This window comes from Peromyscus maniculatus, chromosome 8 (assembly GCF_049852395.1).
Source record: "Peromyscus maniculatus bairdii isolate BWxNUB_F1_BW_parent chromosome 8, HU_Pman_BW_mat_3.1, whole genome shotgun sequence".
NCBI lineage: Eukaryota > Metazoa > Chordata > Mammalia > Rodentia > Cricetidae > Peromyscus > Peromyscus maniculatus.
This window is the reverse complement of record NC_134859.1, coordinates 55,207,998-55,232,093: the sequence shown is the minus strand read 5'-3', so window position 1 is coordinate 55,232,093 and position 24,096 is coordinate 55,207,998. Positions and strand designations below refer to the sequence as shown.

The 24,096-nt window shown below is 47.1% G+C and overlaps 1 protein-coding gene across 1 annotated transcript; it reads right to left on the bottom strand.

Moving 5' to 3' along the window:
- Window positions 1-656: 656 nt before the first annotated feature.
- Window positions 657-7,819, bottom strand: Tm4sf5 (transmembrane 4 L six family member 5). The gene is made up of 5 exons (XM_006994138.4): window positions 7,588-7,819; window positions 1,670-1,750; window positions 1,241-1,377; window positions 853-1,033; window positions 657-764 (listed from the first exon to the last, which is right to left on the bottom strand). Exons 1-5 carry the CDS (start codon window positions 7,759-7,761, stop codon window positions 750-752), a joined length of 588 nt encoding a protein of 195 aa, XP_006994200.1. The 5' UTR covers window positions 7,762-7,819; the 3' UTR covers window positions 657-749.
- Between the last annotated feature and the right edge of the window lie 16,277 nt (window positions 7,820-24,096).

Sequence of the window (24,096 nt, the reverse complement as noted above, 5' to 3'; positions counted from 1 at the left end):
AGAAAAAAGAAAGAAAGAAATTGCCAATGGCTGGTGTAAGAAAAGTGAGACAGAGAAGCAAACAGAAGTTATGGGTGTGTGTGTGTGTGTGTGTGTGTGTGTGTGTGGTCTGACTGGGAGCAGCGTGTGTTGTTTTCAGTACCTGGGAATATTTTGTTTCTGCAGGTGAAGTGGAAGGGTCAGGCCGGGGCTAAGCTGTTCTTTCTGGCTTGGGGCTGGGGCTATTTGCCCAGGACAGCCTGACTCAGTTCCTCCTGACCTCCTGACCTGAGGCTGTTTCCCAACAGTGGGAAGGAGGGAACCGAGGATCCAGTAGGTAAAGGTGCTTGGTGCCAAGCCGGAGGACCTGAGTTTGAGCCCCAGAAGACACATGGTATGAGAACTAACTCCTACATTGTTCCCTGACGCACACATAAATGTAAAGTCAATTTAATTAAAAATTGCTCATCTTTCATCATTGGCCCATTAAATTCCTTGAGAGCACAGAATTCTATTTTCAGAACAATAACTACTTGTTAAGAAATAATAACAAGCAGCGGGTGGGGGTACAAATAGAAACACAAGCTGAGAAATGTCTGAAGGCCCATGCACACTCCTTCCAAAAGAGTTATCAGAACTTGGGAAGGGTGCTGGGGCGGTTTATACCACAAGGAATATCGAACAACAAAAGCAGTTTATTCCAGCTAATCAGGGAGTGGGAGGACCACTCAGCCTTCCATAAATGAGGTATTATGGGTGGTCCATGGAACTCATTGAACTTCACCCTGCAAGGAAAAAAAAAAAAAGTGAAGAGGCCGCCAAGAACAAACCGGATCCGCCCCCGCCCCCCAACTCCACCCCGTGCGTTCCCACCTTTTTCCGGCAATCGCCACACAGTACGCCAAAGGTCGCATTCACCAGCTGTATTCCACACAGCACTATTTCCAGACTCGAGGCGACCACCAGCAGAGAGAAGAGTGTCACGTTCCAGGGTACCACGTGAGGCGGCGCCTCGCATAAATCCCATAGAGTATCATTGCGCAAGTAAGAGCCTCTGTGGATGGACAGGGTCACTGGAGAGAAGCTGATCACACAGCAGGCCCCACCATCACCCAGCGCAAGGGTCTGCTAAGATCTGCAAAGGGCCCAATGGGCCACGTGGAAGGGACTCTCTAGAAGCTCGGTCTGGTCCGTCATTTCTGGAAGACGTAGGAAGGGCAGGTGGGGAGAGGCACAGGACACAATATGGAGAAGGACTTACTGGGTTTCTTGGAAGTGGTAGTCCCACTTGTTGTTAATTAAGCATTTGGGTCCGATTCGGAGCCCAGTTCCCGACACGGAGAGGCAGTAGATGGCACCAAGCATCCCAAAGGCAGAGGAGAAGACGGAGCGAAGCATCTAGACCCGGGGTGGAAAGGTAAGGTGAGTAGGCCCGCCGCCTCCCTTGGAGGCCACCCGTGCCCAATTCCTCCCGGGGATTGCAGCACTTCTGTCCAGTCTGCCTGAAAATACATTTCTCTTTAAACTCCCGGTTTGAAGTTAAGCGAATCCTAAAAGTCATCTCCCGCGGAGGTTCATGGGGCTTCTAGGTCCCTCTGGTCAGGTCCGTTTGGGACCCAAGACTGGGAGTAAGGTAGCACCCTGCTTTGGGGAAGGAGTCAAAAGCCAAACATCTCCATTTGGTTCTTACCCTGCAGCGATTCCCGCAGCAACCCGCGCCGCAGCAGCCCTTCCCCCCTGCCCGGACTGCGGCGATTCCTGGACACAGCACCTGTGGGATGAGAGTTGGTGATGACAGCATTCGCCTAGATCCTCCAGGCTGTACTTGCATGGCCCATCTCCTCAGGGAAGCTGCCCATGATGCCCTCAGCCCTTTGGACTACAAAACCTTATCTATACTTCTCTGGATCATTGTTGGACTCAACCTTAATTTATCATTATCTATATGCCTGACTTATCTCTCTCCAGATTGTAGCTTCCTGGAGGGTTGGGTCCAATATACTATACCTATCTGAGACAAAAGACCATCAAACGTTTGGGCGAGGGGGTGGCAATATTATATATTCCACACACATATTGTCTCACGATAGGTACCTACTGAAGGGGAGTCAGGACCTTCTTCCCACTCTATGAATTGATTGCTTTCTCAGGATATCAATTTTGTGTCTTGGAAAGTAGATCTGCAGGACCTATCTCCACAGACTGTTCTCAGAATTTAATGAGACAGCAGGATGAATTTACGTCATGATAGGCTCAGAGAGAACGCCCATGCTGATACATATCTTCGACAGTACGATAGGACATGGAGCAGGAACTATGGTCGAATGGGTTAGGATTTGCACAGAGATTCTGGTGTGGATCGCAGGATTTCCTAAGAGTCAACTTCTAATCTTTTTTTTTTTTCTTCTTGTATCCTTTATTACGAAATACATACCCTCCCAGGGGACCAATCAGCTGTTCCCCTGCACTAATAGTCACTTTCGGGTACGCAGAGAGCCATACCAACCCCCCTGAAGGACATGCTCATTTGAGTGTCTTAGTTCACTCAGATTCAGCGAGCCTCATACCAACCCCACAACACCCCCCAAATTCATCTGCCTTTTGTCTTTCTTGTCTTCATCAGTGGAAAAACACCCACCAAAGTCACCTGGGCTGGAAGATTTCAATCCTCCTATACCAGGGCTGACTTCAAGTCTTCTGTGCTTTGCCTTGGTGGCTTCTAAATCTTTCAGTCCTTTTTTTCTTCTTTCACACACTCAGCTCCTACTCCCCTTCCACGAGGAAGATGTTCTCTACCTCCCTAATAGGTGCTCATCACTCCTCTAGCCTCTGCCTCAGTCTCTGCCTCCTGAGCGCTGGGCTTAAAGGCACATGCCCCAGGCCTGGAGAGCATTGCCCTTTTGATTTACTGATTTTTGGTCATTTGTTTGTTGAGAGAGTGTCTCACTCTGTAGCCTGGGCTGTCCTGGGATTCACTATGGAGCCCAGGCTGGTCTTGAACTTGCAACAATCCTCTTTGCCTCAGCCTCCCAAGTGCTAGAATTACAGGTCTTAACCACCACATCTGGCTCTATTTAAAAAAAAAAAAAAAGATTCAACAGGGGCTGGAGAGATGGCTCAGTGGTTAAGAGCACAGACTGTTCTTCCAGAGGTCCTGAGTTCAATTCCCAGCACCCACATGGTAACTCACAACCATCTGTAATTCCAACTTCAGAGGATCTGATGTGCTTCTGACCCCTTTGGACACCAGGCATGCATAAGATGCACACATGCAGGCAAATATCTGTACACGTAAATTTAAAAAGTTTTATTTTTTATTTTTGTTTTATGTATCTGTGTGAGTGCCTGCGTGTGTTTATGTGTGTGCATCACATGGGTGCCTGGTGTCTCTGGAGACCGGAAAGGGTGTCCCTGCCTGGAACTGGAGTTATAGGCAGTATTGAGCATCCGTAGGGGTGCTCTGCAAGAGCAAGTGCTTTTTTTTTTTTCTTTTTCTTTGAGCCAGGGTCTTTCTATGTAGTCCTGAAGCTCAATATGCAGGCAAGGCTGGCCTCGAACTCACAGAGATCCACCTGCCTCTGCCTCCCAAGTGCTGGGATTAAAGGTGTGCGCCACCGTGCCCAGTGGCAGCTGAGTGCTCTTAACCACTGAGCCACCTCTCCAGCACCACCATTCAATTCCCCTTTTAAGGGAAGGGTCTCGCTTTGTTGCCTCTTACCCAGGCTGTAAGCTCTCAGTTCTCCTGCGTTCGTCTGCAGACAGCTGAGAGCCAATGCAGTCTTGCATGCTCATAATTCCAGGGTTTGGGAGGAGGGAGATCCAGGACCCATTCTTGGTTACATAGTGAGTTCAAGACCCACTGGGTTTCATGTGACCTTGTCTTAAAAACCAAAAAGAAAAAAAAAAAAGGTGGGCCTAGTGCATGTCTACAGTCTCAGCATTTAGGAGGTAAAGGGGTCCGGGGGTTCAAGTCCATCCTTGGCTGCACTGTAAGCTTAAGGTGAGCCTGCTATGAAACCTTGCCTCAAAACAAAAACAATAACAATAAAAAAAAACATGTTGGATTTGGGGCACACATCTTTAAATCTAGCTCAGGAGAAAGAGGCAGAGGCAGAAGGATCTCTGTGAACTTAAATCCAGCCTGGTCTATATAGTGACTTCTAGGCCAGTCAGGGTCACACATCCATCAGCTCAGAGAAACTTAAATGTTTCTGTTTTGTTTTGTTAGAGATAGAGTCTTACTCTATAAAGTAGGCTGTCCTTGAACTCACTATGTAGCCCAGGCTGGCCTGGAACCCTAAACCTATAGTGACCTACCTACCTCAGTCTTCCAAGTACTGAGTTTATGGATGTAAGCCACAATGCTTAATATACACATTAATACACACACACACACACACACACACACACACACACACACACACACAAATACACGGTCTCTCTCAGAGGCCAGCCAAGGGCCAGCCTGGTCTACAGCTACAGAGTGAGTTCCAGGCTACCCAGAGAAATCCTATCTCATAAACAGAAAAAAAAGAAAAGATTTTTCGCTAAACATGATGGCACATGCCTTTAGTCCAACTCGGGAGGCAGAGGCAGGAGGAGCTCTGTGAGTTCCAGGTCAGCTAGGGCTACATGGGGAGACCCTCTCAAAAAATAAAACGATTGCTGTTAAATACAGGTCACACACAGGCACTGAGCGTGAGGGAAAAGACAAATAGACAGCAGTACATGCATTTGAGCAGCACAGGGTTCCCAAGGGATTTTTACTTTTTAAAATCCAGGTATTTGGTTCCCTTTCTTGAGCTCCTAGCTCAAGCAATCTCCCTGCTGTAGAGACCAAGAACCGGGGACTGCAGGTCTGGGTGCTGCATGCATTATCATGCTCACTTTGTGAAAAATCCAGTGAGCCAGGAGTGTAGTTCAGTGGTGGAGTCTGTGCTTAGCTTGAAAAGCCCTTGGGTTCCAACCTGGTGGTCCTCATCCTAGAGTTTTGTTTGCTTGATTTTCGATACAGGGTTTCTCTGTGTAGCCCTGGCTGTCCTGGAACTCGCTCTATAGACCAGGCTGGCCTCAAACTCACAGAGACCCACCTGCCTCTGCCTCCTGAGTGCTGGGATTTAAGGTGTGCGCCACCACCACCCTGCTCCCAGAGGTTTTAAAATGGAAAGAAGAAAAGTGGAGAATTGGGTGTGTGTGGGGGGGGCCGCTACATTTATCTCATCAGACTTCAGCTCTGCAGGCTGCCTGGCTGTTCCTTAAATGTGGGTTCCCTGTTTATAATGCTCCTTTTTTTTTTTTTTTAATTTTAAATGTCATCTGGCTGTCAGTTCTGACATCCTCCCATAAAAACTTCCTTGGAAACGTCCCCACTTGGACATGTGGCTCAGTTACTGAGCAAGTGTTCAGCAGGGGCCAAGCCCCAGGGTCAGTCTATAGCATCAAATAAAAAGAAGAGAAGAGAAAAGGAGATCAAACAAGAGCTTCACTTGCCCTAAGAGCTCTTTGTGATGGTCCCTGATTTAGAGCGTGCGTGCGTGCGTGCGTGCGTGCGTGCGTGCGTGTGTGTGTGTGTGTGTGTGTGTGTATGTGTGTGTATGTGTGTGTGTGTTGTGTGTATGTGTGTATGTGTTGTGTGTGTGTGTGTGTATGTGTATGTTGTGTGTGTGTGTGTGTGTGTGTGTATGTGTGTGTATGTGTGTGTGTGTTGTGTGTATGTGTGTATGTGTTGTGTGTGTGTGTGTGTATGTGTATGTTGTGTGTGTGTGTGTGTGTGTGTGTGTGTGTGTGTATGTTGTGTGTGTGTGTGTGTGTGCGCGCGCGCGCGCGCGCGCGCGCGCGCGCGCTGGCCTTACAGGAACAGCCACCATGCCCAGCACCAGCATGCCATTGATTGGCTCCATTATCCAACGAGTATGAACTGAACTCCTCATAAAGGAGGCAGACCTTGCTCTCACGGGGCTTCCAATCTTGCTTCCTTGGTACCTTGTGCCCTATCAACACAGCCCAGCCATTAGGAAGGGCATACCACGGTACTTCCTGAGAGGCTGCTGCCAATGAGGATGCTGGGAGCACCAACTTAACAGATCCATGGAAGCAGACAAGTTTGATCGGGCAGGCCAGTCGGGTGGTTTAGGCTGGAGACATTCTGGGTGTGACACTGGGTGAATGTGGGCCTAGGAGGAGTCAGAGAGCTCAGAGAGCCTGAGAGTGGAGGCCGACCACCAGGATCCCTGCAGGAGGCAGAGTGACGCCAGAGGGCCAGGGGAGCTGCTATCGGAGCGCTATCTCCTTTTAGCTAATTAAGATGTCGCCAGCAGAGGAGACCAAAGTGCAACTTCTCCCAGAGAATTTTAACAGTCTGCTGTGCCAAAGATGGGAAACTGTGCTAGGTAGAGCTCTTGTCTTTATCCCATGAAGATGATACACCACGAGGTTAACTATCCAAAAGTGCCCCCAAATGGCCAGGCATGGTAGCACACACCTGTACTTGAGAGGTTGAGGCAGGAAGATTTCAAGTTCTAGACTGGCCTGGGTTATATATAGTGAGTTCCAGGCTAGCCTGAGGTACAATCGGGACATTGCCTCTAAATAAATAAATAAACAAACAAAAAGTTAAAGAGAGAGAGAGAGAGAGAGAGAGAGAGAGAGAGAGAGAGAGAGAAATTCCCTAAATAAGAGGGAGTTGGAAGATTGAGGGGGGGGGCAGAAATCTAGGATATTTGTGTCTCTCCCCCCCTCCGCTTTTTTTTTTTTTTTGAGACAGGGTTTCTCTATGTAATTTTGATGCCTGTCCTGGATCTCGCTCTGTAGATCAGGCGTCTCAAACGCTGGGATTAAAGGCGTGCGCCACCACCACCCACCTGGCCTCAATGTTTTTTTTGTTTTTATTTTTTCAAAACGGTTTTTCTGTGTAACCCTGGTTGCCCTGAAACTTGCTCAGTAGAGCAGGCTAGCTTCAAACCCAGAGATCCTCTTGCCTCTGCCTCTGGAGTGCTGGGACTAAAGGCGTGCACCACCATGCCTGGCTCTTTTCTCACTTTTAACAGATCTTAGTCTGCCAGAAGACTGGGACATCTACTCTAAAATACTGACCTAGGTCCAGGATTCTTATCCTTGGCACTGACAGGGATCCTGGAAGGTGGGCTGAGAAGGGATGCCCCGGAAGAGAGGGAAAGCAACATGGAGCTGGCTGGTGGAGTGACCGAGCCGAGCTATCAGCCTGGGTTAAGGTTGTTCAAAGTACCCACCCTCGCTGTTATAACACTGTCCTGATAAACTCTCACACAACCAGCTGCTCCTTCTGCTTCTACCCTCCTCCGTAAGGAGGTTTTCTCAGCATGTGCTCACAGGTAGAACTTGCTCCCACCTAGTAGAGAAGCTCTTCTTCCCGTTCCCCTCAGACACTCAGCTCAGGACCTTAGAGCTACTCCAGGACCTTCTACAGAACGCTTAGGGTGTGTGAACAGATGGACAGGCCCCTGGTCCCCCACCAAGCCCTTGCCACACCCTCCAGAGCAAACTGGTCCTTCCCCGTCCTTTCCTCTCTGTCCTGTTGACCCTTAGCATGGTACCCAGGTCCCTGGCCGATGCTCCAGCATTCTTTCTCACCATCAGGCCCCCTCCGATGAAGCCACCCATGAGCCAGACTTGCAAGCTGAGGTTGCTGTCGGTCCAGGTGGTCTTCCCATCAGGGACCAGCAGGAGGGCATTGGCCACGATGCAGATCAAGGAGAGAGGGATGAGGGAGAGCCCCAGACAGCGAGCACACTTTCCTGTACACATGTCAGCGGCTTCAGGAAGGGCAGGCGGCGGCGGCGGCGAGTGAAAGTGAGCGGGAAGTGTCAGGGTGCAGAGCAAAGTGGCCTGGAGCTTGGAGCAAAGGTCTGAGAAGAGGAGGGGCAGAAATGGGTAGAATCACAGTGATAAGAGAGGCCCGGAGGAGGCGGTGCAGGGGCTGGAGCTGGGTGAGCTGAAGAGGAGGATGTGGTGGTAGGAGATATGGGAGCTTGTCACACAGAGGAAGTGGACGGGGGTCAGCGTCCTCTTCTTCGGTCGGTACACACCTTTCCACAGTCCTTCCTCATCTACTTGAAGACTCAGTTGAATCCTTCGCCTCTGGAAGTCTCAACTGTTTCATTTGTAAAAAAAAAAAAAAAAAAAAAAAAAAAAAAAAAAAAAAAGGTTGAACGAAGCCACTTGCCTTGAGAGCTAGTTGTAAGGATTCAATGGGACAAGGTACAAAAATCTGTCACCAAGGAAGCATAGGACACATGTATGGTGGCCTCATTATTTCTGTCCCACAGGGAGCCAGGCAGAAATAGCCTGTAACTTTAGCTATTCAGGAAGATGGTGAGTTTGAGGCCTACCTGGGTTACATTGCAAGGCTTTATAAAAACAAAACAACAACAAAAAAAGGGATGATAATGACTTTTTGTCTATTTGTTTCTTCTTCTCAAAAAATTTGCTTTGTTTTGTTTTCTCAAGACAGGGTTTCACTGTGTAGCCCAGGCTGTCCTGGAACTCACTCAGTAGACCAGGCTGGCCTCAAACACATAGAGATCCACCTACCTCTGTTTCTCCAGTGCTGGGATTAAAGGCATGCGCCATCATCACCCAGCTCTCAAATTTTGTTTATTCAACTTTTTCTGTTTCTCAGAGTGGACTCAAGCAATCCATCTCTGGCCTCAGATGACTGTATGAGCCTAAACAATCTCCTTTTCTTTTTATTTAATTTCAGTTGTATGTGTATGAGTATTTTGCCTGCCTGTACATTTGTGAACCACTTGTGTGCCTGATGTCTGAAAAAGCCAGAAGAAGGCATTAGAACCTCCAAACCTCCAAGACTGAAGTTACAGGTGGTTGTGAGCTGTCGTGTGGGTGCTGGGAATCAAACCTAGGTCTTTTGGAAGCAGCCAGTACTCGTAACCACTGAGCCATCTCTCCTGCTTGTGGGTTTGTGTGTGTGTGTGTGTGTGTGTGTGTGTGTGTGTGTGTGTGTGAGAGAGAGAGAGAGAGAGAGAGAGAGAGAGAGAGAGAGAGAGAGAGAGAGAGAGAGAGAGAGAGGAGTCTCACAATATGGACCAGGTTGGCCTCAAACTCACAGAGATCCACCTGCCTCTGCCTCCCAAGTGCTGGGATTAAAGGCACGCGCCACGATGCTCAGCTCCTGATTCCATTTGGTTTTGTTCATGCTCTGAGAACAAAGAAGTTCTGGTTTTGTTGAGGTGCTGAAGGTGCTGGTGACCCGTCATCATGAGAGAAGACCAGCCTGCTGGAAAGTGAACTCTAGAGGAGAGAAGAATGGAGACAGAGAGAAGCCGTGATGAGACTGTTTAGACCTAGACATACAGCCATGTTAGAAGTCTGGCCATCCTTTAGAATGTTTCAACTATGTGTTTCTGTCAACTCTAATGGAAGAGATCTATTTTATTTTATTTTGTTTTTTTGAGACAAGATTGCACAATGGGGATCAAACTGGCCTCAAACTCACTATCTTCCTGCCTCAGTATCATGAGGGCTGGGATTATAGGCATGCACCACTATCCCCAGTGAATGAATCGTTTATTTTTAAGATTTATTTTTATTTTATGTATATGAGTGTTTTACCTGCATGTATATCTGCACACCATGCTCATGCTGTGCTGGAAGAAGCCCGAAGAAAGTATCAGATCCCCTGGAACTGGAGTTACATAAGGCTGTTAGCATCCATGTGGGCGCTGTGAACTGAACCAGGGTTCTCTAGAAGAGCAATCAGTGCTCTTAACTCGTGAGTCATCTCTCCAGCCCCTGCAATCATTTTGGATGCTTGAATTCCTTCAGCCCTTGCTTCCTTAGGCCCTTGTGGCAGAGAGTGTATGGATTCACAGTTTCAGGACGAAGCCCCGGATTGTGCCCCTGAAGAATTCACCCTTGCTTGGTAGCATGTGGTCATGTCACAGAGAGATGAGGGTTACAAGAAATACCTCGGCACCTCACAAGGGCACCGGACGACTGTGCCACAGGGAGCGAGGTGTCTAATCCGGGGCCTCTGTTGAATCTCCTGCCCAAACCACTGCAGACACGTGGGAAATAGAGAAAAATTAGGTGCCACTCAAAAATAAATGGCAGAATCTTGGAGGAGCCCTTGTCATTGGTGAGACAGGGGTGCTGGACAGAGGTCAGCCATGAGGAATTTATCTCCTAAACGAGAGGGTGCCTGAAAAAAGTACTTTGAGCTTTCCCCATCTGTTCCAGCTGTTTGCCTCTGACTCATAAACAATTACATGGTCATTGATATTTCCCTTTGCTTCTGTTGGCTTGTTTAATGATTTAACGATATTTCCAGTGCGGAAGGCCAGAGGTAACAATGCTTGCTAATTTCAGCACCCAGGAGACAGAGACAGGATTCCTACAAGTTTGAGGTTAATCTGAGCTACAAGTTAGTTCCTGGCCAGCCTGAGCTACATAGTGAGTTCCTGGCCAGCATAGTGAGCTCCTGGCCAGCCTGAGCTACATAGTGAGTTCCCACCCAGTTAGGTTTATGTAGTGTGATCTTGTCTCAAAGTAAATACAAAACAAAATTTCCATAGTGAAGGAAATTTCCACAGAAGGGCGGGCAGTGGAGAAGCAGGTCAATTTGAACAAGGTATCAAGACACTCATATATGAAAATATCACGATTTAAACCATTACTTACTGGGTGGTGCTGGCTCACGCCTTTAGTCCCAGCACTCAGGAGACAGAGGCAGGCAGATCTCTGTGAGTTTGAGGCCAGTCTGGTCTATAATTCGAGTTCCAGGATGGCCAGAGCTGTTGTATACAGAACCCTGTCTCAAAAAACAAACAAAAACACAAACAAACCCATAACTTGTTATATCAACTTAAATTTTTTAAAAAATGTGTTTCCATGGTGCTTCTGATATTTTCTGTCCTTTTTCTAATTTTTCATTCTTTTGTGCTTCTGGGGACCCATTTTAAAGCCGACACGGTGGTTATTTGTAAATGCTGTACATTAATTATCCTTTAGCGGGTCACTCTGTTGTTCTCTGAGAAGCCTCGGACTGCCTGTCCTGTCTGCAGCCTCCTCTGAGGGGTTCTGTACAGATGCCTGGAACGACTGGACCTTGTGAGCTGCCGTAAGGAGGGAGCGACTTGCTCTAACTCCTCAGCCCTCCCTGTACTGACGTCCTTCGAGGAGCCAGTTGGTAGCCCCTCCTGCTAGAAGCAGAAACCACCTCTGCCACATGGGCAGAATGGGATGTGGGCGGAACCAACCGGATCTCAGTACCAATACACATAAAACAAAAATAAATCTTAAATTTTTTTCAAAAATGAAGCCTTGTGTCTCTATCATTGTCACCAGAGGAACGTGCTGGGCCACCCACTGGTTTAAAAAAAAAAAAAAGGTGTAAGACACAAGGAAAAATCCCTGGTGGTATGCCAATCTACATCAGCTGCCCTCTAGGCAACCCTTCCATGTATGAGTGAAATAAATGCTTATATTCATATGTCATGAACACTATGAGTTTTTATTTTATTAAAAATATTCTGTGTATGTGTATGTGTGTGTGTGTGTGTTTGTGTGTATGTAACAATGCAAGTGTTCCACTGCACACTTGTGGAGGTCACACGACAACTTCTGATGTCAGTCCTTGCTGCTGGCCTTGTTTGAGGCAGGGCCTCTTTTTTGTCACCACACATGCGGGGCTAGCCAGGACCTGGCTTCCCTTCCCACTTGCTGTAGGAGCACCGGGGTCACAGGGGCACACTGCCACATCTGGCTGGGGTCTCAGGGGCACACTGCCACATCTGGCTGGGGTCTCAGGGGCACACTGCCACATCTGGCTGGGGTCTCAGGGGCACACTGCCACATCTGGCTGGGGTCTCAGGGGCACACTGCCACATCTGGCTGGGGTCTCGGGCACACTGCCACATCTGGCTGGGGTCTCAGGGGCACACTGCCACATCTGGTTTTTATGTGGGTTCTGGGATTTGAACTCAGGTCCTCACACTTGCCCAGCTGTTACCCGCTGAGCCATCTCTCCAGCCCAGGCTTTTTTGTTGTTTGGTTGGTTGGTTTTGTTTATTTCTTGAGACATGGTCTCAGATGGGGAAAGAGTGACCACTGATTTACTATGTCGCTGACTATGACCTTGAATTCTTTAAAAAAATAAATAAATAAAATGCTTTACTTACCTCACATTTCTCTTGTGAAGATTTTCTTTAAAGAGCATTTAAAAAGTAAGTCTTGAAGAACGTATTCTTTTCACTTCCTGTAAAATCTTTCCATCTTGCCGGTAACAAACCACACAGCTGTAAAGCTGGGTTTAATCATTAACAAGCCTAATTTTGCTTCTGTCAGCAATGAAACTACTAACCCTGATCAGAAGGACTGGAACTTAATAGGGAATTTCACTCATAGCTTAGTCATTGCACACTATCACTGACGAAATGAAGTCTGGTATATGACAGCTGGCATCTACGTAACTGCAGATAGCCATGGCCGTCTTCGGACCTCGTAATGACTTGTTTGAAATATTAATTATTTAGGTGCCAACTCCAACAATGGTGCTGTTAAAGCTAGCAGTCAGACAGCGTGGCCACTAGGGTTTTGTTTGTTTGTTTATTTTGTTTTGTTTTTTATTGTTTTTGAGACAGGGTCTCCCCTATGTGGAACAAGTCAGCAAGGAGGAACTCACAGAGATCTACTTATCTCTCCCTCCCAAGTGCTGATTTCAAAGGCATGCACCAACAGGCTCAGCTCATGTTATTAATTTGTGTGTGTGTGTGTGTGTGTGTGTGTGTGTGTGTGTACGTGTGTGAAGATCAGAGGACAACCTTGTATGTCATCTTCAGGAACACTGTTCACCTCCTTTGAGACAAGATCTCTTACTGGCTTGGAGCTCATTACTTAGACTAGGCTAGATCAGATGGCCAGTGACCCTCAGGGATCAACTTCCTCAAGGCTGGGATTATAAGCGCAAACCATCATGCCCAGCATTTTAACATGGGTTCTGGGGACCGAATGCATGTCTTAAGGCTTGCAAGGCAAGTACTTTATGCACTGAGCAGTCCCTTCATAAATTATTTCTCTCTCTCTCTCTCCTTCCTCACTCTCCCCTTCCTACCCCTGTGTCCGTGTCCGTGTCCGTGTCCGTGTCCGTGTGTGTGTGTGTGTGTGTGTGTGTGTGTGTGTGTGTGTGTGAGAGAGAGAGAGAGAGAGAGAGAGAGAGGTAGACCCAGGCCTCATGCGTGTTAGGCATGCTTAGCCACTGAGTCACACTGCTAGCCTTATTATCTGAAGCCACTCTCTATGGATGACATAACATTAATAAAGCATTAGAGAAACATTATAGAGATTTGGAAACATTTCCTCAAACACAGGGGAGATCACAACATTCAAAAGTGAACTCTGGAAAAAATAATTCCTGTAGGATTCGGGAAACAGTTTCAGGAAGGGCTTTGGTGAACGTCCTAGAATTCTGAAGGCAGAGCGGAGAAGAACAGGACGAGGTGAAAGGCTCTGGCCTGTGGTTGGAGAAGGATGGACTTCATGAAAAACTAATACACAAAAAGAGATGGAAGTGTGGGCTGGAGAGATGGCTCAGTCGTTAAGAGCACTGGCTGCTCTTCCAGAGGATCTAGGTTCAATTCCCAGCACCCACATGGCAGCTCCCAACTGTCTGTAACGCAAGTTCCATGGGATCCTACACTCTTGCACAGGCACACATGCAGGCAAAATAGCAACGCACATAAAAACAAACAAATAACAGAGGGAGAGACAAATTCATGAAACTTTCAAATTTAGAGGTAAAGGACCAAAAGTTGACAACAAAGAAGCAGCAAAGCAAAGTAGCGTTCCCACCCCCAAAATAACAACGGTCGAAGAGACACCAGTTGCCAATGGCTAGAATTTGTGAGCCTGTGGTACAGTGCCAGCCTAGCGCAGGTGAAGCCTGGGACTTATTCTAGAGCAGTGGTTCTCAACCTTCCTAATGCTGTGACCCTTTAATACAGTTCCTCATGTTGTGATGACCCCCAACCATAGCATTATTTTTGTTGCTACTTCATAACTGTAATTTTGCTACTGTTATGAATCATAATATAAATATCTGATATGCGGGATATCTGATTCGCGACTCCTGTGAAAGGGCCATTTGACCCCCAAGAGTCTGGACCTCTGGTTGAGAACCACTGTCCTATAGTACTACTAAAGAAAAGGCTGAGAGCAAATGAGCAAAACCAGTATGCCATCTTCCCGAGGAGAGAACATGGTGGAGCTTAGGTCTCCTTGGGTTGGTAGCAGGTTGAAAGGTTTAATGTATCACAGGAAAGACTCATCTGGAGAAAACATTTGAATTAAAAGCTGCACGTAGCCAAGTGTAGGGGCACAGGTAATCCCAGCACTTGAAGAGCAGAAGCAGGGGGTTAGCTGTAAGTTCATGGCCAGCATGGTCTACACAGCAAGCTCATGGTCAGCTTGGGCTACACAGAGTCACTGTCTCAAAAACAAACAGATCCCAGCACTCGGGAGGCAGAGGCAAGCAAATCTTTGTGAGTTCGAGGCCAGCCTGGTCTATAGAGCGAGATCCAGGAAAGGTGCAAAGGTACACAGAGAAAACCTGTCTCGAAAAAACCAAACCAAACCAAACCCCCCCCAAAAAAAAAAAAAAAAAACAGAGAAAGCCAAAGAAGTTGGAACTATGCAAGGGTAGAAAGCTACTTAGGGAGCTGGGAGTACAGCTCCCTGAAGACAGCTCACAGAGCTTGCGTAGGACCCTGGGAAATAAACGACACAAGACAAAGGGTAGTGTCTAAAGCTACGTCAACAGCAAAATATCTGTGACTCAATTATGATGTGCGTGTCTGAGTGTACCAGAGTCTGGAGTCACGGAATGGTGAGAGAGACAAGAACTCATTTCTGAGAAGGCTTGGGTTTGGGAACATCTCTGTGTTTCCTCCATTTGTGGGAAATGATCTTAACTCACCAAGAGATGAAAGGAAGTCAAACCGTCCAAATGGGGAAGTCTTGTCATAAGTTTAAATAATTTTTGTAAACATGGTTACAAAACTAGATCTTAATTTCCCACTTAAAGATATTTTCAAAGGGGGCTGGAGAGATGGCTTAGTGTTTAAGAGAATATGCTGCTCGGCTCTTGTGGAGGATCTGGGTTCTGTTTCCAGCACCCACATGGTGGATTGCAACTATCCACAATGCCAGTCCCAAAGGATCTGACCCTCTCTTCTGACCTCCAAAGGCACCAGGCATCCACATATATACATGTAGGCAAAACATGCATGCACATGAGATAGATAAACCTAATATATATATATATATTAATTTAAAGGACTGAAGATAATAACTTATTTGTAAAATGTTTGCCTTGCAAGCATAACTTGAGTTTTAGCTCCAGAATCCATATAAAAAGAGCTGGACATGGGGCTGGAGAGATGGCTCAGTGGTTTAAGAGCATTGATTGCTCTTCCAGAAGATCTGGGTTTGATTCTCAGCACCCACATGGCAACTCCTAACTGTATATAACTCCAGTTTCCAGGGATCCAGTACTATTTTCTTCTTCTCCTTCTCACCCTCCTCTTCCTCTTCCTCCTTCTTCTTTGAGACAGGGTTTCTCTGTATAGACCTGGCTTTCCTGGAACTTGCTCTGTAGACTAGGCTGGTCTTGAACTCAGAGATAACTGCCTCTGCACTCCTGGGGCATGGCCTGTGCATATATTCCTTCTGAGAATTATACAGCTTGGGGTGGCCTGGATAATATCTGTTCCATTTGCAATCTGAAAACTCATGAGGAGAATGTGCAACTGAGTTGTGAGCTGGCAGGTCACCCTGCTTCCAGTCTCTGGGTGACAATCTGATCCTCACTAGGTCTGCAGACACCTCGTGCTCTGTGGGACATCAAGGTCAGCCATCAGACAAGCACATTTACTGGACATAATGAAGAGATCATGAGTCTTTCACTCCCCCAAACCAAACTGTTTCTGGTTCTTGTGATGCTTCAGACAAACACTGGCAATGTCCAAGAGGAGGTGTGCCCATAGACCTTTACAGGCCATGAGTCTTACATCAGGGACATCTCTCTCTTTTCCAATGGCAATGCCTTTGCCACCAGCTCAGATGACACTTACAGGCTGTCCAACTTCCATGGAGACCAGAACCTCATGACCCTACTCTGATGACATCATCATATATGGGATCACATCTGACTCCTTCCTTAAGAGCAGACCTGCCAGCCGGACAGTGGTGGTACATGTCTTTGATCATAGCACTTGGGAGGTAGAGGCAGGAGGATCTCTGTGAGTTCAAGGCCAGCCTGGTCTACAGAGTGAGTTCCAGGATAGGCTCTAAAGCTGCACAGAGAAACCCTGTCTTGAAAAACCAATCAACAAACAAACAAAACCCTAGATGTGCCAAGTATGGTGGTGCATGCCATATATGTGTATATATGATTTATTTTTATTATTTTATGTGTCTGCATCTGTGCACCATATGTGTGATTGGTGCTTGAGGAGGTGGTGAATATCCATGTGGATTCTGGGAATCGAACCTGGGTCTTTTTCAGAGGACAATAAGAGCCCTTAACCACTGAGTCAACTCTCCAGTCCAGTAGTGCACGCCTTTAATCCCAACATTCAGGAGGCAGAGGCAAGAGGATCTCTGTGAGTTTGAGGTCAGCTTAGTCTGCATAGCAAGCTCCAGGTCAGCTAGGACTACACAGAGAGACTCTGTCTCAGACAAAACAAAAACAAAAACCCAAAACAAAACAAAACAACAACAACAACAAAAAACCCAAACACCCCAAACCAAAAATAAATAAATGAAATAACAGTGAGCCGATGTGATGTGTGCCTTTCACTAGTTACAAAACCTTCAGCCTTAACTGCATGTCTGAGATACACTCAGAACCGACAGGACAGTTGTCTAGTGGAACACAACAACGATGTCAGCTGCCTGGAGGTGACTGATTGCAGCCTGGCTGTGGTGACTGGGTTCTGGGACAGGTTCCTCACTATCTGGAACTAAGGCCAGTAGCAGGTGGATGCTAAGGTGACCATGCTAATCTTGAAGCGTTACAGTGATAGCATATCCCTATCCCACCCAACTGTACTAACCCCTCAGCTTCAAAACGACGAGGTCTCTTTTCTTTCACTTATTGCTGTAGCCAAGAGCTCAGTTCCCATTAAGAGAAGGATATGAAGTCCATGCCTTTAATCCCAATACTCAAGAGGTAGGTAGAACACCATAAGTTCGAGGCCAGCCTGGTCTACCAAGTGAGATCATGTCTAAAAGAAAATGTTAACCAGAGGGGGTAAAAAATGAACCCCCTTTGCTGTTTGAGACACTGCTCACTTCTGTGTCTATTACCAGTTGCCAAAGTGATGACCTAAGTCAATCACCGGCGTTAGCCATCCTCAAACTGTATCACAACCTGGATAGCTGGGCCAGGGAGATTCAGTTTCTCGTAGCAGGTAAGTTGAGAAGAAGAGAAATAGCACTGTGGACCTCAAGTTGATTATAAGGGTCCTGAGATATTGGGTCAGAGACATTCAAAAGTCTTTAAACGTTAAAAGAAATCAATTCTGGGCCGGGCGGTGGTGGTGCACGCCTTTAATTCCAGCACTCGGGAGGCAGAGGCAGGCGGATCTCTGTGAGTTCGAGGCCAGCCTGGGCTACAGAGAGAGTTCCAGGAAAGGCACAAAACTACACAGAGAAACCCTGTCTCAAAAAACCAAAAAAAAAAAAAATCAATTCTGAAAAAAAAATCAACTCTGAGCCAGGTGTTGGTGCCAAACACCTTTAATCTCAGCACTTGGGAGGCAGAGGCAAGTGAATCTCCGTGAGTTTGAGGCCAGCCTGGTCTACAAAGCAAGTTCCAGGACAGTCAGAGATATTACACAGAGAAACCTTGTCTCCAAAAACAAAACAAACAAACAAGTAAACAAAAAAAATAAATTCTGAGGCATGTATCTTCCTATACATTTTAACATATTTCATTAACATTTTATTCAGCATAATTTATTGAGTATACAGTAGGGTATTGAGGTAGGCAGCAGCTAGAGTACAGCCTTCATTTTAACACCTCTGAGATTAGGATCTATCACACAATTGGCAACATTATGTAATCTTGGTATGTTTTGGCTACAATAGTGAGAACTTCACCAGAGTTGATCATATTGTCTACTTCTGTTTGGTTATATTTGGTTGAGATATACCTCTTGAGGTGAGATTTTTGTCTAAAATACCCTCTAAAAGCCATTAACATTAACACCCTACTAATGCAATACAGTCTCTTCAAGATGGAGTATGTTCACAAAGCTGCTCTTTCTCTCTAATAGAAACAGGGTCTCATGCAGCCCATGCTGGCCTGGAACTCACTATGGCCAAGGATAAACTTGAACTTGTGATCCTATGTCTCTACCTCCCAAGGGTGCATGCCACTCTTCTAGTCTGCTTTCTACTGCTGTGATAAACACCATGACCAAAAGCAACTTGAGGAGGAAAGAGTTGATTTCATCTTACACTTTACAGTCCATTACCAAGAGAAGCCAAAGCAAGAACTCTAGGCAGAAGCTGAAACCGTGGAGGAATTCTGCTCACTTCCAGGCTCAACTTCAGCTGCCTTCCTTATACCGTCTAGGTCCACCTTCCCAGGGCTGGCACCACCCACATCAACCAGCCATCCAGAAAATGCCCCACAGACATGCTCATAAGCCAATCTGATGGAAGCAGTTTCTCAGTGAGCTTCCCCCTTTCCAGGGGACAGCTGAAGCAAACTATGAAAGTTACCATGTCTGGCTGATGTTGACTAAGGCATACACAAAGCCAAAAACCACTGAGGTGACTTGAGATGAGAGCTTCGCCCAACAGTGGTACCCTGGTTGGGTGACGACTGGCCAACCAATCCGATCTTCATTCGTGTATAATATGTCTGTCCGTGAGTCTGTGAGAAGATAGAGTGGTCCCAAACTGAATGACGTATGACAGAAGGAGTAAGCAAAAGCCACAAGGCCGTTGAAACCAGAAGTAACAGATGTTGCAGCAAGAGAATTGTGCAAGGACCAGCAATTCAAAAACATTACAGGAGGAAGATGGGAGAACCTGGGTTCTGGGATGAGACAAAGATGTCGAGAGGTACTTCTGGGTCACAAACTGATGTTGAAAGACACTAGCAACCACCGTGTCCTGAAGAGAGAGCGTGTGCATGAGTGCGTGCACGCACGTGCATGTGCGTGCGCGCGCGCGCGTGTGTGTGTGTGTGTGTGTGTGTGTGTGTGTGTGTGTGTGTGTGTTGATGCTGAGACCAGAAACAATTTAACAGTAGAAAGATACTCACAGCTTCGGAGTATCCAGTCACGGGTACCAGACCCTATCTGCTTGAGCAGACATCATGGCAGTGGGGTTGGAGTGGATGTGGAGGAGAGTTGTCATCTTCCAGCCGACAGGAAATGGAGAAAAGGTGCTGTCAACACACAGCTCACAGCTGGCTTTCTCCTTTGTCTATCTATTTCACTTTGTCTAACTCCAGGCTGCTGTGGGATGTCCTATATGCTGTAAATATATGTTGCTATGATAGATTGATAAATAAAACACTGATTGGCCAGTAGCCAGGCAGGAAATATAGGCAGGACTAGCGGAGAGGAGAATTGGGCGAACAGGAAGGTGGAGGGGAGGAGATGCTGCCAGCCGCCACGATGAGGAGCAGGATGTAAAGTACTGGTAAGCCATGAGCCACGTGGCTGAGTATAGATTGATAGAAATGGGTTAATTTAAGATAAAAGAACTAGATAATAAGAAGCCTGTCACGGCCATACAGTTTGTAAGCAATATAAGTTTCTGTGTGTTTACTCGGTTGGATCTGAGCAGCTGTGGAACTGGCGGTGAGAGAGATTTGTCCTGACCGTGGACCAGGTGGGACTGGAGAAAACTTCAGCTACACCAGGATCATGGGATGGTGCTCCCTCCCCCATGTATTCTCTCTGGGAGACTTTCACATTCCAAACCAAGGGAAAGGCCTGGGGAGACAGCTCAGGGAACACAGCTGCCCATCTGCCAAGCCTGCCACCTGAATTAGATCTGAGGACCCATGCGGTGGAAGGAGAGAAGAGGACCCAAGAGTCGTCCTCAAAGAAATAAAGAGTGCTCACACTCAGAGTGCTCCTCACCAATCCAGTTGACAATAAAGATCAACCACCATCATTGGTCCCATGGACAGAGGGACCGAGAGTGTGTCACATATAATCGACAACATAGACGTAAGATGGGGGGGAAAGTGTGTGTGTATGGTAATCCAGAGGCTTTCATTATCATTTGAGACATGTGTCGTGTATCCCAGGCTGATTCCAAACATGTTATAAAACAGAAGATGACCTTGACATTCTGATCCTCCTGAGTCCACCTCCAGCATGCTGGGATTACAAGTCTGTGATGCCATTGCTAGTATAGGAAGTGCTGGAGATTGAACCCTGGGCTTTGTGCATGCTGAGCAAGCACTCTGTCAACTGCTCACATCCCAGCCATTATTACATTTGCCTCATCCTGTTGTGGTGACGCCAGGACCAGAACCCAGGGCTTCATACATACAGGGCAAGTGCTGTACCACTAAGCCACACTCCCGGTCTCACTGTTTGCATGGATAAGATAACATAAAATGTTAAAAGATCACACCATCTATAAGACTGAGGAGAACTGGAGAGATGGCTCAGAGGTTAAGAGCACTTGTAGAGGATTTGAGTTTCATTCCCAGCACATTGGAGCCACCCCTGGTGGCTCACAGCTGTTTATCACGCCAGAGGATCCAACACACTCTTTTGGCCTCTCTGGCACCAGGAATGAAAGTAGTACACAGACATATATGTAGACAAAACACACATACACATAAAGTAAAAATAAAAAGCCTGAAGAGAAAACTGGAAAAATATTTGCTGCAAGATTTGGAAGAAATTTTCAGGAAGTTCTTGGGGTGAGATCATTAGAATTCTGGAGGTCAGAGAAAGGAAAGCTGGCAGAGATGGAAAGGCTCTGGCCTGTGGTCGGGAGGGGAAGAGGAATTGTGTGAGAACACACACACAGAGAACAAAGTCTACATCAGGACCAGAGAGGAGGACTGACTGATGCCGAGGAAGAGTCAGTGAAGGAGAGCAAAGAAAACTCAATATTCAGAGGAGGAAGACTGGAAATGTAGGTTCAGAAACAAAGGACCAGTCCCTGGAGCTCAGCCTATGGGTTGTTTGCCTACCACACACAAAGCACAGACTTCAATCCCCAACAATTCTAAATCAAGCATGGTACATGCTCATGGCCTCATGACTGGGGAGGTGGAGATGCGTCATATGCCTGCCTGGTGCCTGGAGAGGCCAGAGAAAGCATCAGATCCCCCGGAACTGGAATTACAGATGGTTGTGAGCCGCTGTGTGGGTGCTGGGAATCGAACCCAGGTCCTGTGGAAGAGGAGCCGGTGCTCTTAACTACTGAGCCATCTCTCCAGCCCTAAAATGAATTTCTTAGGCCCAGTTTGGTGGCCCACAACCATAAACCCAGAACTTTGGAGGCCGAGGCAAGAGAACTGTCTAAAGTTTGAGACTAGCCTGAACTGTATAATGAGTTATGGGGCTTTCAGGGAAAGACCCCCCTCTTAGAAGATTTTTTTTCTTTATGGTTTATCAATAAATGTTAGTCTGTATACCTATACATTTTAATTTTTTTTTAAAAAGTGTGTAGTGAACGTAGATTTATTAGGAAGAGTAAGGAAAGAATCCTAAGAGTAAGAGGGTCTCCAAGACAGGAATACTAGGCCGTGAGATGGTTCAGTGGGTAAAGGTTCCTGCCACCCTCCTGATGACCTGAGTTCGATGCTCAGGACCGACATGACGGAAGGGAGGAACAGGTTCCTGCAAGTTTTGTCTGACTTCCACACATGTGCTGTGGTGTGTAGTCATCTCCTACCCCAACATACATCAGAATACACTAAATGAATGAATAAGTACAATAAAACATTTAAAAAATAATTTATTGTTTATTTTTTCATACAGTACATCCTGACTGCGGACTCCCCCCCCTCCCCTCCTTCCACCCCTCCCCACCTCCTCTCTCCTTTAGAGCCACTGCTCTTCCATCCCCTTCCGAGAAAAGCGGGCCTCCCAGTGATATCAACCGAACTCGGTATGACAAGCTGCAATAAGACTAGGCATGGATCCTCATGTCAAGGCTGATAAGGTAATCCAGTAGGCAGAAAAGGGGTCCACAAGCAGGCAAAAGAGGCAGAGACACCCCCACTCCCACTGTTAGGAGTCCAAGAGAACCCTGCTAAAGAGTGACAGCATGTGTGCACAGGACCTGATGCAGACCCCAGCAGACTCCGTGTAGCCGCTTCAGTCTCTGTGAGCCCCTGTGAGCCCTGCTTGATTCCGTGAGCAAGAAAACATTTTAAAGAGCAGAATATCCTATATTTCTCAGGCAGAAAAACGTTTGTGAGGGAAAGCAGAAGCCTTTTTCCATTACATGCATCTCTGGGTGATATCGTCATTGTAAGACTATCAAGGATCTGAGTGTGGTGGTGCATGCCTATATATAACCCTAGTACTTGGGAGGCTGAGGGAGGACGATGGTGCATTCCAGGCCAGTCTGGGTCACCTAGAGAGATCCTGTCTCCAAACAACAGTAGAATACAGTTATTATTGTATAGGTATGCAACAACAATAACCAAGATAAAACTGGGCAAAAGGCCACCCATGGTGTTACATGCCTGTAATTGTATCACTTGAGAGGCTTGGGTGGGAGGTTAGCCTGCTATGTGCAGTGAGACTCTATTTCTAAATCAATAAATAGATTGAACAACAAGGCACGGAGGCAGAGAGTTGGATGCTACCAGGAGAGTCAGGAGTTCGAGGCCAGGCTGTGTTATAGAGGCTCTATCTCAAAGATAAGTCAGCAGGGCATGAAATGACTCGGGGGGTAAAGTGTTTGCTGTGTGAGGACTTGAGTGAGTTCTGGAATCCACAGGGAAGGAGAGAACCAGCTCGGGAAGGCTGTCCTCTGACCGTCACACTTGACCGTGGACGCACACACTCGCACGCACAAATAATATAAAGATACAATTAAGCCAGGTATAATGGTGCATGGCTTTAATCCCAGCACTCCAGAGGCAGAGGCAGGAGGTTCCCTGTGAGTTTGAAGCCAGCCTGGTCTACATATCAAGTTCCAGGCAACCCAGTGCTACATAGTGAGACCCTGACTTGAAAAAACAAACAAACAAACAAACAAAAAAACCCATGAAATTAAAACTTAACAGAAAGGATCAATCATCACAAAGGGCTGAACAGACACCTTATGCAGATGGCAATAGACATGAAAAGGATTTCCTTGTCACATGTCTTTTGGGAACTGTGCATTAGGTCATCAATAAGAAGCCACTACACACTGGTAGAATTGACAGCACTCAACACTGGTGAGGACAGCTCAAAGTGAGCTCACATACCTGCTGGTGGGAATGCAAACAGTACAGCATGCGTGGAGGGAAAGGCATCTTGGAGGGGGGGCATCGTGGAGGGGAGGGTATCGTGGAGGGGAGGGTATCTTGGAGGGGGGGCATTGAGGAGGAGAGGGCATCCTGGAGGGGAGGGGAGGACATCGTGGTGGGGAGGGCATCGTGGAGGGGAGGGTATCGTGGAGGGGAGGGTATCTTGGAGGGGGGGCATTGAGGAGGAGAGGGCATCCTGGAGGGGAGGGGAGGACATCGTGGTGGGGTGGGCATCATGGAGGGGAGGGCATCGTGGAGGGGGGCATCATGGAGGGGGGGCATCGAGGAGGGGAGGAGAGGGCTTTGTGGAGGGGGGGCCAGCAGCCTTCTTTCTCCCTTTCCTTCACTCTCTCTCTCGTCCTCATTCCCCCCACCCCAACCCCCACCCTTTTTTTTGAGGCAGGGTCTCACTATGTAGCTGTCCTGGGACTCACTATGTAGACCAGGCTGGCCTTGAACTCACAAAGATTTGTCTGTCTCTCAAGAAGTTCTAGGGTTAAAGGTGTGTGTCTCCACAGCTAGCTTCTTAAAAAAAAAGAAGTGTGTGTGTGTGTGTGTGTGTGTGTGTGTGTGTGTGTGTGTGTGAATTTGCGCATGCGCACTCAAGA

Coding starts and splice junctions, on each gene's coding strand:
- Tm4sf5 (XM_006994138.4), bottom strand. CDS start 7,761: ATGTGTACAGGAAAGTGTGCTCGCTGTCTGGGGCTCTCCCTCATCCCT. Junction 1,751..7,587: donor TCATCGGAGGGGGCCTGATG/GTGAGAAAGAAT, acceptor CTCATCCCACAG/GTGCTGTGTCCAGGAATCGC. Junction 1,034..1,240: donor TACCACTTCCAAGAAACCCA/GTAAGTCCTTCT, acceptor GTCCATCCACAG/AGGCTCTTACTTGCGCAATG.